Source organism: Poromitra crassiceps (genome assembly GCF_964638095.1).
Source record: "Poromitra crassiceps genome assembly, contig: HAP1_SCAFFOLD_1707, whole genome shotgun sequence".
Taxonomy (NCBI): domain Eukaryota; kingdom Metazoa; phylum Chordata; class Actinopteri; order Beryciformes; family Melamphaidae; genus Poromitra; species Poromitra crassiceps.
Window position 1 is genome coordinate 10,001 of NW_028150707.1, and position 14,973 is coordinate 24,973.

Here is a 14,973-nt window from a genome sequence, read left to right on the forward strand (position 1 = left end):
TGTTTTGTAATTCAGCTAGTTGTTGTCCTTTGGATGGCTGCTGCTGCTGCAGGTTCTAATGAGATAATAATTCTCTCCTTCTCTTTGGTTTAAAGGACCATGAACACGCCACGTTTGATGACATCCTGGGTGAGTGTGATGCTCAGCTCACATGTCTCTCACAGTGGAACAGTGGAGTGGATCAGCTCGCAAATGAGTTTCAGCTTGTCCAACAGATGATTCATTGCTTTTATCACCTCACTCCTTTAGGGACTGCCAATTTATCTTTCTCACCATTATGGCTGAGTGGGGAAAATGACACCTCTCTCTCTCTCTCTCTCTCTCTCTCTCTCTCTCTCTCTCTCTCTCTCTCTCTCTCTCTCTCTCTCTCTCTCCATGTCTCTCTCCCAGGGGAGATCGAGAAGAAGCTGGCCACCTACAGAAAGGGCTGTAAAATCTGGAATATGCTCGTTTTCTGCCAGGTGAGTGAGAAGAGACGGAGAAATCAGCGCTGACTGAGAAATATTGTGATATTATTGTGTCACATTTTGCTTCACAGTGAGTCATATTTGATCGTTATTATTGGTGCTGTCGAACAATTAATTTTTAGATTCCAGCGTAAGACTGATATTTGTTATTAAAAATCACAAATTGGCCCGTCGTTGTCATCCACCTCCGATATTTGGCATGAAAATGGTCAAGTTTAAAGATACGTATTGAATATCAGTTCTCAGTATTGATCCAAAAAGGTTAGTTGCGGCCTCCAAAAAACAATACTGGTCAAACATAAGATCACAGGATCACCAAAAGGCCAGAGTTTATTTCATTGTGTGACCAGTGGCCAAACAGTATAAAGCCACAGTTCTGCTACTACACCAGGGGTTCCCAAAATTTTCCATCCAAGTACCACTACGTACCAAACCAAATGTCCCAGGGACCACTTCCACACACGCCTGTCAACATTATAGGCTGTGAAAAAGAGGACCACATTGAAAAAAAAAATGCCCCCCTCCCTAAAAGTTAGCCTAAAATTGGAGTGTTATTTAGCTACCTTCCTGACAAACTAGCATGACATGGTTGGTACAAATCGATTCCTTAGGTCTTCTAATTTCATATGATACCAGACACTTCACTCTGGCTTTAAAACTGAGCCTGCTGCAGCCTCTGAAAGTAAATATTCAAAATTGTATTATTTCCCAAATATTGCGATATTGCCGAAAATCGGACCAATCCTCAGGGTTAATGTGTATGTAAAAACTGCTGTCTGTATATAAATAAAAAAAAGCAATTATCTGGTGGACCACCAGGTGGAGACACAGTTTGTGAACCAATGTACTATATACTATGGGGAGCCAACCAGACACACACACACACACACACACACACACACACACACACACACACACACACACACACACACACACACACACACACACACACACACACACACACACACACACACACACACACACACACACACACACACAGGAGTAAGGTGCTCACAGTTTCTGGTTTATTAAAGTGAAAAAGTTTGAAAACCCCCAGCCCAGAGTCCATTAGTTGTCGTGATGACAGCAGTCTCGAGTCTCCTCCGTAGAAGCGTCTGTTCACTCCTGTCGCCTCAAATACCTCCAGAGGAGCTACAGGACAACAATGGAGACAGTCACTTCACCACGCAGAAACCAGGCTCTCTGGTAGAAGTTTGAGTAGTTATATCTAGCCTACAACTAGGTCCACATCAGTCCATCACAAATAGCAAAAAGGGGTGCAGCAACTCCAGTGTTCCACTGCAAATTCACACGTGTCTAAGAACCTCCTTGGGTATTTAGGATTTAACATTAGTTTAAATCACAGACGCCACACGGCACTCCATATAACATGTCTGTATCGTTTTGTAGAGGGATGCTCAGGTGCCTGGCTAAACGTATGGTGGTGCCTGTTTTGGCTTGGACCGAGATAAAAAAAAAAAGTAACCAAGTGATGTTTTTGTGTTTAAATAGGTGTAAAACAGCTCTATATTCCGTTGGGAATCACTATTATAGAGTATCTGGTCTATGGTATTAGTGCCACAGTGCCTCTCCTGCTCTGTAAACAGTAGACAAAGATTCTGGGTCAGCCACCCACTTTATCCAATCAGAAGGCAGAACTCCACAAAGAGGCGGTCCTCTGTGTGCGTCCACAAATGGGAGGCGGACTGCTCGCTCAGTGATGTTTGGAAAAGGAAACCTAAGAATCCAGTCAAACTGGGCAAATCGCTGACAGCACGTTTAAAGAGTACTAAGTGCAATTCAAGTCGATTGGTCGGGCCTTGGCAAATGGCAGGAAGAACCCCTCTACAATCCAACGGTGCTCCCCCTCAAAGATGGCCGTGTAGGGCAGTTCCTCTGGTCATCCGACCGTGCTGCTTTGTCGTTTCCGGGCGCGTGTGGTTGGAGCTGGCTAGCGTGCGCCGTCAACACCGGCTGTTCCACTCCATTATTCAGTATCTCCGACCGCCTCTTAAAACACTCCGTCAAACCATCGGGTTTCGTCTGCGTTTCTTCCTCACCCTCGGTCCGATCTCTCTCCCGTGTCGCCTCTACGACTGTCCTTAAAAGAGGAGAAAAAACCTCACCGCTAATCAGCGCCAACGGTTTCCATTTTGGAATAATTCCCCTTTCACTTTCAGGTAGCTCACGTCATTCAGCTAAATGACTCCTCCCATATCCGGCCTGTTACAATGGTATTGTAGTTTCAGTTTGTTTTGTGACAGGATTTGCTAGTTTTAGTTTAGCTATCCATGTGCCAAGATGTACAAGTACCTTGTGTTTAATACTACACGTATGTATCAGTTAGTAGATTGATACCGATATTGATATTGAAACTCTTCTCCCAGGGAGGTCCGGGCCATCTCTACCTACTGAAGAACAAAGTCGCCACATTTGCCAAGGTGGACAAGGACGAGGAGATGATCCAGTGAGACTCATTTTATTCACTTCCATTTACAAGTGTAACCCAAACCTGTAGACATGTTGTCACAGTTGGAGGCATCACCGCCCATGGGTGCATGTGTATGGCAAGGTGTGGCACTTTTACCGTTTTCAAGACAACTCGGACCGCCCTAAGTTTCAACACGGAACCTCCGCCCCGGACATATTTGTGTTCACGCTGCACTTCCCGTTCGGGGTGTTCAGTTAGCATTGTAGCTACCTACTAGCCAACAATGCTAACCGAACACGCTGAATGCTGAATTTCACATATTGCTCTAATCGGAGCGAAACATAGATGACACAAACACATATTAACGTTAACAGATTTTGTGTTAAAACGTTAACAAACGTTTCAATTCTGTGATTACCATTAACGATACAAGTCGCCATTTTGATGTGGCTGTGACGTCAACTCGGACAAAGCGGAGCTCTGGATGATACCCGAATTTCGGATCTGTAATTCCGACCTGGACGACCGTTCAATTCACTTTTTATAGGTCGGAACCCCATTTTTTCCGGCAGTCCAAGTTGTCATGAACGCGGTATTATACTGCCTTCCCGTGATATCGGATGTTTCTATAAATACGATAAACAAACGTCAACTTGCTAGTAGTAGGAGATTTTTTCTGATTTCCTCTTCTGATGTTTTTCTTTCTTTCTCATCTCTCCACCCTCCTTCACGGCCAGGTTCTGGCGGAGGCTCAGTCGCCTGATGAGTAAGCTGAATCCGGAGCCCAACCTCATCCACATTATGGGCTGTTATGTGCTGGGCAGCGCGAACGGAGAAAAGGTACATTTCCATTTCTTCATTAACACCTTTCTTTCCCCAGGCAAGTCATTAAAGGATAAGTTCATCCAAAAATGAAAGTTCAGTCATTATCTATACTCATCCCCATGCATGCCGATGGAAGGACGGGTGAAGTTTTCTATAGTCTGCAAAACATTTGTGGAGTTTCACAGCAAAACACCGTTGCAGAATTCTCCTAAACTATTGCAGTGGATGGGGTCCAACTTTCAAACGTAAACACACACACGCACACACGCGCACACACACACACGCGCACGCGCACACACACGCACACGCACATGCACACACACACACACACACACACACACAATGCCTCGATACTGCTCACCTGGCGTAATACAAGTCTCCACAAGCCCTGAGATGCCAAGTTGACTTGAAAAGATGTCATTTACACCCTGTTTTTAGCGGAGATCTTCACTATCGCAGGTCCACCAGTGCTGTTCTCCTGTTTTCCTACGGCTGGTTGTGTACAGTGTACCGCGGTGCTGATAAATCATCTAGACATGCCTGTATTCTCCTGATTTCGCTGAGCCCCGTGCTATCTAATGGGGTGAACGCAAGAGTGATTTGTGCATTATAAGACGTAGAATAATGAAAGTGGGAGTCAGTTCTGCGTGTGTGAAATAAGGATTGTGCGTGGTGGTTTTTTTTAACGGATGTTAGAGGGCAACTAACAGTATGCATGATGGCCTATAGCCAGCACCTTCTGCTTCCTGGCCTCAGCTCTGAGCCTGCTGTCAGCACAGGCAGGGGGGAGGACAATGAACTTTGAAGAGGACACACGCAGACACTGACGCACACACTGACACACACACACACACACGCACGCACGCACGCACACGCACGCACGCACGCATGCACGCACACACACACACACACACACGCATGCACACACTGACACACACACACACACACACACACACACACACACACACACACACGCACGCACGCACACAAACACACATGCACACACTGACACACAGACACAGGTGCGTGCACGCACACACACACGCACGCACACGCACACACACACACACACACACACATGCACACGCACGCACGCACGCACACACACATGCACACACACACACACACATGCACGCAGGCATGCACACACACACACACACACACACACATGCACACACTGACACACAGACACACTGACACACACACACACACACACACAGGCGTGTGCACACACACACACACGCACACACGCACACACACACACATGCACACAGAGCAATTCAGAGTGACAGGCAAATAACGCCTACTCACTTGAGCTACTATCTCACACACACAGACACAAGCCAGACATAATGCATTCCCTAATACCCCCATCCTAACCTTAACCATCACAGCTAAATACCTAACCCTTACCCTAACCCTTACCCTAACCTAAACCCAATTCTAACCTAACCCTTAAATCCAAGTCTTAACCTTCAAACAGTGAAGGTGTGTGAGAAAGTGAGGACCAGCCAAAATGTCCTCACTTTCCTAAAATGTCCTGACCTCCCAGTAGAGCTGCAACGATTAGTCGATTAATCGATTAGTCAATCGACAGAAAATTAATTGCCAACTATTTTTATAATCAATTAATCATTTAGACCAAATTTTAAGAAAGACAAATACAAAAATTCTCTCATTTCAGCTTCTTAAATGGGAATATTTTCGGATTTCTTTAGTCTTCTATGACAGAAAACTGTTGTGGACTGTTGGTCAGCACAAAAGAAGACATTTGAGGACGTCATCTTGGGCTTTGGGTAAAAAGTAATGACATTTTTCACCATTTTGTGACATTTTATAGACCAAACGACTAGCGTCACGGTGTCCTGCATCGCACACCTCTTCGCCTGTTTCGTCACGTTTGGGTCAGAGGTCTCTCGACGTGGTTTCCGGTACTTAAGCGTGCATTTCAGATGCTGGATCGCCGCTTTGTGAAAGTGGAACTAATTTATACATCTATATGTGTCAATATGTGGAATTTCATATGAATATGTGCATGGTAACATGTCAAATTACTTTAGGAAAGTGACTTTGATGACAGAAAGCCATAAGACGTGCTTGGGCGACGAGAGTTACTGATCTTTAAAGTTGCTAGCTTGCTAGCTAGCTAACGCTAGCTTTGTCTAAAACACAACAAGGCCAGCAGGTGGCAATAATGCAGCAAAATGGGACTCAGCGACCACTACAAGCCACTCTTTGTTGACTATTACTGGCTTGCTAACCACTGGCTTGCTAACCAGCAGAGCCGCAGAGTAAAGGTCCTTGCACATAGAGTCCGTTTTTTCGTCCGAAATTGACGCACGAAAAAAATAAAAATACGACCTAATTTGTGTCAATCATCATTGACACACCGAGTCCGACAATTACGTCCGTCATTTAAGTTTTCGGACGAGGTTCGATTTTCTGCGTTTTTCCGCATCCATGAAATCGTTTTGACAGGTGTTTGACCACTCAGAGCTGCCGTAGTGTTGCTATTCACAATGAAAAATGGCGTCTGAGAAGTTAATTCAGTTCGTCTCCCAGCACAAAGCATTTTATGACAAAGCAGGAATACAGAGATTCGGAATTAAAAGACAGAATGTGCCGGGTGATTGCAGACCAGCTTGGAATGCGGGACGCGGTGTGTGTGTGTGTGTGTGTGTGTGTGTGTGTGTGTGTATGGGGAAGGGGGGGGTGGGGGAGGAGAGAGACAGAGAGCCCATCAGACACACTGCCAGTTGTGGATCAATAGGATCGCGGTAGTTTTCTTTTCGTTGCGAATCTTCGCAACGAATATTGTATAATTAACGCATCGGACTCAGTGGGCAAGGTATCTGTGCGTGACGTTTTTTTCCCGGATGACGGATTAAAAAAACGCAGCGAACAATTCGGACTCTGTGTGCAAGGACCTTTAGCTGTGCGTAACAGGACAAGAGCAGCTTCCAGTTGAGACGCCAGCGGTAGCGTCCGTTCCCCCACTCTGGTAAATCAAAGACACAACTAAAATAAATTATTTCAACGGTATGTTGCTAGAAAGAAGTTCGACTTAACGTTTTCGCCGTTAAACTACACGGAAACATGACATGATCATTGTAGCAGTGTTTGAAGCACAATTTTAACAGAAGTTTTGTAAAAATATTGTGCGATGCAGGACACGCTTCCGTTAATCGATTAGTCGAGAAAATAATCGATCAGATTAATCGATAATGAAAATAATCGGTAGATGTAGCTATAACTCAAATTGGTCCTCACTAAGATAGCTATGTGAGGACACGTGCACCCACTCACCCCTCGCTGCGATTCCACACACACGCACACACACACACACACACACACAGACACACACACGCACACGCACACACACAGACACACACACACACACACACACACACACACACACACACACACACGCACACACAGTAGAAGCTACAGCACTCATGCAGAGACATGCACATGCCCACACACTGAAATATTCATTCGTTCTCATGCGGCCGCATCTCAATCCACTGTGCTGCCAATGCCTTCTGCTTCATATGCTCACTCACTCCAACGCCCAGTCATCACTCTGCACTGTGATGGTGAAAAGCCTAAAGTCATCTCCCATCACTCTGCACTGTGATGGTGAAAAGCCTAAAGTCATCTCCCATCACTCTGCACTGTGATGGTGAAAACCCTAAAGTCATCTCTCATCACTCTGCACTGTGATGGTGAAAAGCCTAAAGTCATCTCTCATCACTCTGCACTGTGATGGTGAAAACCCTAAAGTCATCTCCCATCACTCTGCACTGTGATGGTGAAAAGCCTAAAGTCATCTCCCATCACTCTGCACTGTGATGGTGAAAAGCCTAAAGTCATCTCTCATCACTCTGCACTGTGATGGTGAAAACCCTAAAGTCATCTCCCATCACTCTGCACTGTGATGGTGAAAAGCCTAAAGTCATCTCCCATCACTCTGCACTGTGATGGTGAAAAGCCTAAAGTCATCTCTCATCACTCTGCACTGTGATGGTGAAAAGCCTAAAGTCATCTCCCATCACTCTGCACTGTGATGGTGAAAAGCCTAAAGTCATCTCCCATCACTCTGCACTGTGATGGTGAAAAGCCTAAAGTCATCTCCCTCCCACTTAGAGAACGAGCTCTAAATAAGAAACAATCTCTGGACATCAGAGATAGGTGCTTTAGCATGGCAGAGTGATTTAAAGAGAGAGTGGTGCCAACAGAGGTCCAAAATACTTGACCGTCACGTGACTCACGCAGCTATACAGTAGTGTGTGTGGGGGAATAGTTCCAGGAAGTATGTTTAAATGCATAAAATAAAGCTGATAATATACAATTTGATTCTTTAAACGTCTTAGCCTTTGAAAGTACATCAAAACGGCCCAATTCCTGCTGCAACTCTACAGCGCTGCTTCATCCAGAACCTTACTTCTGGGAACTATTGGAGTGAATGGAGATGATGACACAACTTTTATCTCTATGGCTCTGGTGCAGGGTAAAAGTCATCGAATGCCTACTGCATGTCTCTGTACCGCTGACCTGGTCTTATAGCTTGGGAATGTATTGATTGTATGGTGGCGTTGGCTGGGTACCGTATGCCAGAGATAGAGAAAAGGATGTATTGATTGTATGGTGGCGTTGGCTGGGTACCGTATGCCAGAGATAGAGAAAAGGATGTATTGATTGTATGGTGGCGTTGGCTGGGTACCGTATGCCAGAGATAGAGAAAAGGATGTATTGATTGTATGGTGGCGTTGGCTGGGTACCGTATGCCAGAGATAGAGAAAAGGATGTATTGATTGTATGGTGGCGTTGGCTGGGTACCGTATGCCAGAGATAGAGAAAAGGATGTATTGATTGTATGGTGGCGTTGGCTGGGTACCGTATGCCAGAGATAGAGAAAAGGATGCAAGTTACTCCCTCCACTCTCACCTTCATCTCTCTCCCTCTCCTCATCCTCACCCTCCTCACTGTGCAGGTCCTGCAGCTAACATAGCAGTACGTTTTGCACATTTGGCAGCATCATCTGCCTGAAGGGCCTGTCTTGACTTTCAGCACACAGTTTCTCCGCACCTCCCTTGCATTTGCTCCATTTTGGCACTCTTTTTTTGCAGTCTGCACTGCAGATGCATTGTTTAATGAAGGCACTGAGCCCAAAGGGGGAGGGGTTTAAAGATGTGATTGGGCCAGCCCAGTCAGTGTCTGTCAATTAAGAAGAAGAAGAAAAAGTAAGAAAGACAAAACAATGGGCCTACTACCTGTTTTATGTCCGAAAAAATAAATAATAATAATTTGTGTCAGCCTAAAAGGCATGTCGGCGTACCGGGAAAGTGCCCAGTCTGCCATATGGCCTCTATCCCGTGTGAGATAGAGGCTACCAATCATCTCCACCATGCTCCAAATCAATGTGACAAGGATATATTGATGTTTAAAGGTCCAATATGATGTAAAAAGGATGTGCTATCTAAACATGGTGAAAGTATCAAAGCGCACGGTCGCAACCTAAATCCACACAATACAAAAGCGAGCCTCTAAATGAGCTGTTTAGACTGCTGTCACTTTGTGGCGTCACAATAAAGCAGGTTGTCATTGGTTGTCATTGTTTATTTACCAGAGAGTTTTCCCTACCTGTAGCTGCCGGGCTGCGGTGTCTCACGTTTCACTCTGGAAATGGTCAGCCAATCGGAACAGAGGGGTCGTTAATATTAATTAGCCTTAAAGACGCAGTGACAGAAACAGCCTTTTCTTGGTAAAAGCTCAGAGAGATGCTGGAAAAATGAACGTTGTCCAAATGGATTGAGAGTGTTTTTGGTTTGTGACACCACACACAGCTTTGAATGGACCTTAAGGCACAAAATAAATCACTGGAAAATATTATGGGATATTTTGAAAATGACACATAAGTAGCACCCTTAAAATACAGACGTTGTTTGCTTGATCTTTGGTTCTGTACCATCCAGCCTTGAGGAATTCCCGACGATATCGGCCCGCGGGTGCCTGTTCACATTGCTCAACCACAGCACACACTGTCCTAATACAGTGCCATAGCATAGGTGTTGGAGTCACTGTGACATCCCACAGCTTCTCCACGCTGATTCGGTACAAGTCACAGGAGGAGGGGGATGAACACAGAAGGCGCTAGCTTATTCACACAGCATTTAACAATTTCCCCCTTGCTGCTTGCTACCTGTGTGCACTCCTGCCAGCTCAGTTGGGTTGCCAGAATGCTTGTTACCCTGCTATTAATAGAGAGACTGAGCTAGCTTCAGAAGATGCTCTGCTCCTTCCAGCCTCACTCCTGACATGCAAGAAGTCTTCGTTTTCTCGAAGCGAAAAACATAGACTGTATAAAAATATGGACGTATCCTACCCTTTTTTGCCAGACAGCACCGCAGCGCCGGCCGCTGTTGGTATATGACCGGCAAGCGGCGAGATCACTGTCAGTCACACCCCAAAACAGTCTGCTTTATCGTATATTTTACTCGAAATGGGACCATCATTTACTAAATGAACATCATGCTGTATTGAAGAAGACTTGAAACTAGCGATTGAGACCATAAACCCATTAGCAAAGTGTTTATTGAGGCCATAAATCAAGTGAAAAGTCGTTTTCCCATTGACTTCTATACAATCTGACTTCTATTTTGCGGCCATAGACTGTATAAAGGGGTGAGTTATATAGAAATTCACCCCTTGTACATTTTGAAGTGGTGCAACCGCTTCTATGAGTGACTGTGTGTATGAGCACGAGATGTAGTCACCTGGAAGTTCACCTGGCGGTTAGGGTTAGGCAGTTGTGAAAAGTCACCTGGGCGAATCCATCTCGCTCCTGTGCACTTTAGGACCACAAGATGTGGTCTCGTGAGATCTCGTGGCCGATGTCACCCAACTGGAAGTGATGTCACGCAATTGCTCGACTGTGGTGTCATCAGGCAGTCGTGATGTCATCAGTGATGTCACTCAAGCAATTGTCTTCTTCTTTAGTTAAGAGTTACTCGAGCAATGTTGAATGCATTTGCAATTGCGCAACTGTGATGTCACCTGAGCAACTGTGATCTTGTCTTAGTCACAATTTGTGACGGAAGTGATGTCAGTCGGGCAGTTTGTGTGTGTGTGTGTGTGTGTGTGTGTGTGTGTGTGTGTGTGTGTGTGCGTGCGTGCGTGCGTGTTGAATGCATTTGCAATTTCTCAACTCTGATGTCACCCGAGGGTCTGGATCAAGGCAACAAGGAAGAGGGTGTGTGAGAAGTGATGTCACTCAACTGGAAATGATGTCACGCAATTTCTCGACTGTGAAGTCATCAGGCAGTTGTGACGTCATCAGTGATGTCACTCAAGCAATTGTCTTCTTCTTTAGTTAAAATTGGTTAAGTGGTGTCTGTCTGCACCGCTTATTTCAGAAACTGGGTGTTGTTGTTTTTTTTTACCAGGCTGTCAACATGTTTATTCGTGCTGTAAGGTTGGGCATTTTACCATGGGGTCTATGGGGAATGACTCGCTTTTACAACCAGCCTCAAGTTGCCATTCGAGGAACTGCCGTTTTTGGGAGCTTGCCGCTTGGTGGAAAAGCTCCCCTGGGCTCCAGTCAGCTCCCTTTCGCGTTCATCCGACAACATCTTTATATGAATTTATATCAACATCTTATCATTTTATCCAACCGTGCCTCTGACCAGACGATGGAGAATGAGCGATCGTCTGCGATACATCATTCATATTTAACGTTAACAGTATTTCCCCCAGAAGTAGCAGATTATCTAACAACAACAACACCACCACAAGGCCATCTTTGCTCCGTTTATTCTCACAAAAGCAAGCAAGTAACAATATTCTGCAGTCAAGCGTGAACATCTACCATTGCACTGACAGATGATGTTCAAATTCACCAGTCGTTAATGTGAAATAGTAGCGTTAAATCATTATATTATATCCCAGACGGTGATAGACAGACAAATGGTTCATCGAATCACCTGTCAAGTCGTTTCTTTTACGTGACAGTGTCTTGTGAAAACAATACCGCCCCCATCTGGCAGCGTGTGCACGCGGCACGCCACGTGCACACACGCACGCATGCACACGCACGCACACACACACACACACACACACACACACACACACACACACACACACACACACACACTGAGGTCCACTAAGGTCAATGCACCCGTGGAAACACACACACACACACACACACACACACACACTGAGGTCCACTAAGGTCAGTGCCACCAATGTAATTTCAGTAAAAGCACTGAATGATCCCTTAAAAGGCCCTGTCCTCATATAACTTAGCTTACCTCAGACTGATGCCTCTCTATCCTCATATAACTTAGCTTACCTCAGACTGATACCTCTCTATCCTCATATAACTTAGCTTACCTCAGACTGATGCCTCTCTATCCTCATATAACTTAGCATACCTCAGACTGATGCCTCTCTATCCTCATATAACTTAGCTTACCTCAGACTGATGCCTCTCTATCCTCATATAACTTAGCTTACCTCTGACTGATACCTCTCTGTCCTCATATAACTTAGCATACCTCAGACTGATACCTCTCTGTCCTCATATAACTTAGCTTACCTCAGACTGATACCTCTCTGTCCTCATATAACTTAGCTTACCTCAGACTGATGCCTCTCTATCCTCATATAACTTAGCTTACCTCAGACTGATACCTCTCTATCCTCATATAACTTAGCTTACCTCAGACTGATGCCTCTCTATCCTCATATAACTTAGCTTACCTCTGACTGATACCTCTCTGTCCTCATATAACTTAGCATACCTCAGACTGATACCTCTCTGTCCTCATATAACTTAGCATACCTCAGACTGATGCCTCTCTATCCTCATATAACTTAGCTTACCTCAGACTGATGCCTCTTTATCCTCATATAACTTAGCTTACCTCAGACTGATGCCTCTCTATCCTCATATAACTTAGCTTACCTCAGACTGATGCCTCTCTATCTTCATATAACTTAGCTTACCTCAGACTGATGCCTCTCTATCCTCATATAACTTAGCTTACCTCTGACTGATGCCTCTCTATCTTCATATAACTTAGCTTACCTCTGACTGATACCTCTCTGTCCTCATATAACTTAGCATACCTCAGACTGATACCTCTCTGTCCTCATATAACTTAGCATACCTCAGACTGATGCCTCTCTATCCTCATATAACTTAGCTTACCTCAGACTGATGCCTCTATCCTCATATAACTTAGCTTACCTCAGACTGATGCCTCTCTATCCTCATATAACTTAGCTTACCTCGGACTGATACCTCTCTATCCTCATACAACTTAGCTTACCTCAGACTGATGCCTCTCTGTCCTCATATAACTTAGCATACCTCAGACTGATGCCTCTCTATCCTCATACAACTTAGCTTACCTCAGACTGATACCTCTCTGTCCTCATAACTTAGCTTACCTCAGACTGATACCTCTCTATCCTCATATAACTTAGCTTACCTCGGACTGATGCCTCTCTATCCTCATATAACTTAGCTTACCTCAGACTGATACCTCTCTATCCTCATACAACTTAGCATACCTCAGACTGATACCTCTCTATCCTCATATAACTTAGCTTACCTCGGACTGATGCCTCTCTATCCTCATATAACTTAGCTTACCTCAGACTGATGCCTCTCTATCCTCATATAACTTAGCTTACCTCAGACTGATGCCTCTCTATCCTCATATAACTTAGCTTACCTCAGACTGATACCTCTCTGTCCTCATATAACTTAGCTTACCTCAGACTGATACCTCTCTATCCTCATATAACTTAGCTTACCTCAGACTGATGCCTCTCTATCCTCATATAACTTAGCTTACCTCTGACTGATACCTCTCTATCCTCATATAACTTAGCATACCTCAGACTGATGCCTCTCTATCCTCATATAACTTAGCTTACCTCAGACTGATGCCTCTCTATCCTCATATAACTTAGCTTACCTCGGACTGATACCTCTCTATCCTCATATAACTTAGCATACCTCAGACTGATGCCTCCCTATCCTCATATAACTTAGCATACCTCAGACTGATGCCTCTCTATCCTCATATAACTTAGCTTACCTCGGACTGATACCTCTCTATCCTCATATAACTTAGCTTACCTCTGACTGATGCCTCTCTATCCTCATATAACTTAGCTTACCTCTGACTGATACCTCTCTGTCCTCATATAACTTAGCTTACCTCGGACTGATACCTCTCTATCCTCATATAACTTAGCTTACCTCGGACTGATACCTCTCTATCCTCATATAACTTAGCTTACCTCGGACTGATACCTCTCTATCCTCATATAACTTGGCTTACCTCGGACTGATGCCGCTCGTTATCAATTACCTTTTACTTGGCTCGTAAAGATTAATGGCAGCTTTAAAAGGGGCATAGCGTCAGTTCACATGCCTGGTTGTGACCCTCCAATGACAGATGTGATTATATGCACAGACAACATTACCGTAAGTGCCTTTCATCCATATACAGCTTCTCCTCTCTCAATGGCACTCCACCTTTTCATTTAGAGTCAGATGCAACTCCACGTGGATACAAAACGAAACAGACTGCAGTCTCTGCACTTGGCCATATGCATCGTTTGTTGACCCTGGCATCTCTCTCTCTCTCTGTCTCTGTCTCTCTGCAGCTGATTCAAACGCTTAAGAGGCTGATGAGACCCCACTCTGTGGAATTCCAGTCTCCACTGGAACTGTCTGCACAAGGTTAGTGCACTAGAAACACACACTGAAACAGTTTCAAGGTTAGTGCGCTAGAAACACACACTGAACCAGTTTCAAGGTTAGGGCACTAGAGACACAGACTGAATCAGTTTCAAGGTTAGGGCACTAGAAACACACACTGAAACAGTTTCAAGGTTACTGCACTAGCAACACACACTGAAACAGTGTCAAGGTTAGGGCACTAGAGACACAGACTGAATCAGTTTCAAGGTTAGGGCACTAGAAACACACACTGAACCAGTTTCAAGGTTAGGGCACTAGAAACACACACTGAAACAGTTTCAAGGTTACTGCACTAGCAACACACACTGAAACAGTGTCAAGGTTAGGGCACTAGAGACACAGACTGAATCAGTTTCAAGGTTAGGGCACTAGAAACACACACTGAAACAGTTTCAAGGTTAGGGCACTAGAGACACAGACTGAATCAGTTTCAAGGTTAGGGCACTAGAGACACAGACTGAATCAGTTTC

General features: G+C 44.8%; 1 protein-coding gene across 1 annotated transcript in view; it reads left to right on the forward strand.

Moving 5' to 3' along the window:
• LOC310772005 (NMDA receptor synaptonuclear signaling and neuronal migration factor-like) overlaps window positions 1-14,487 on the forward strand; it is a gene marked incomplete at both ends in the record, with an annotated part of 22,766 nt that extends 8,279 nt beyond the window's left edge. Inside the window, 5 exons of the mRNA XM_083664484.1 lie at window positions 96-129; window positions 391-461; window positions 2,855-2,934; window positions 3,636-3,738; window positions 14,407-14,487. Coding sequence (XP_083520610.1) covers window positions 96-129; window positions 391-461; window positions 2,855-2,934; window positions 3,636-3,738; window positions 14,407-14,487 — 369 coding nt within the window. The remainder of the gene's footprint in view (window positions 1-95; window positions 130-390; window positions 462-2,854; window positions 2,935-3,635; window positions 3,739-14,406) is intronic.
• Between the last annotated feature and the right edge of the window lie 486 nt (window positions 14,488-14,973).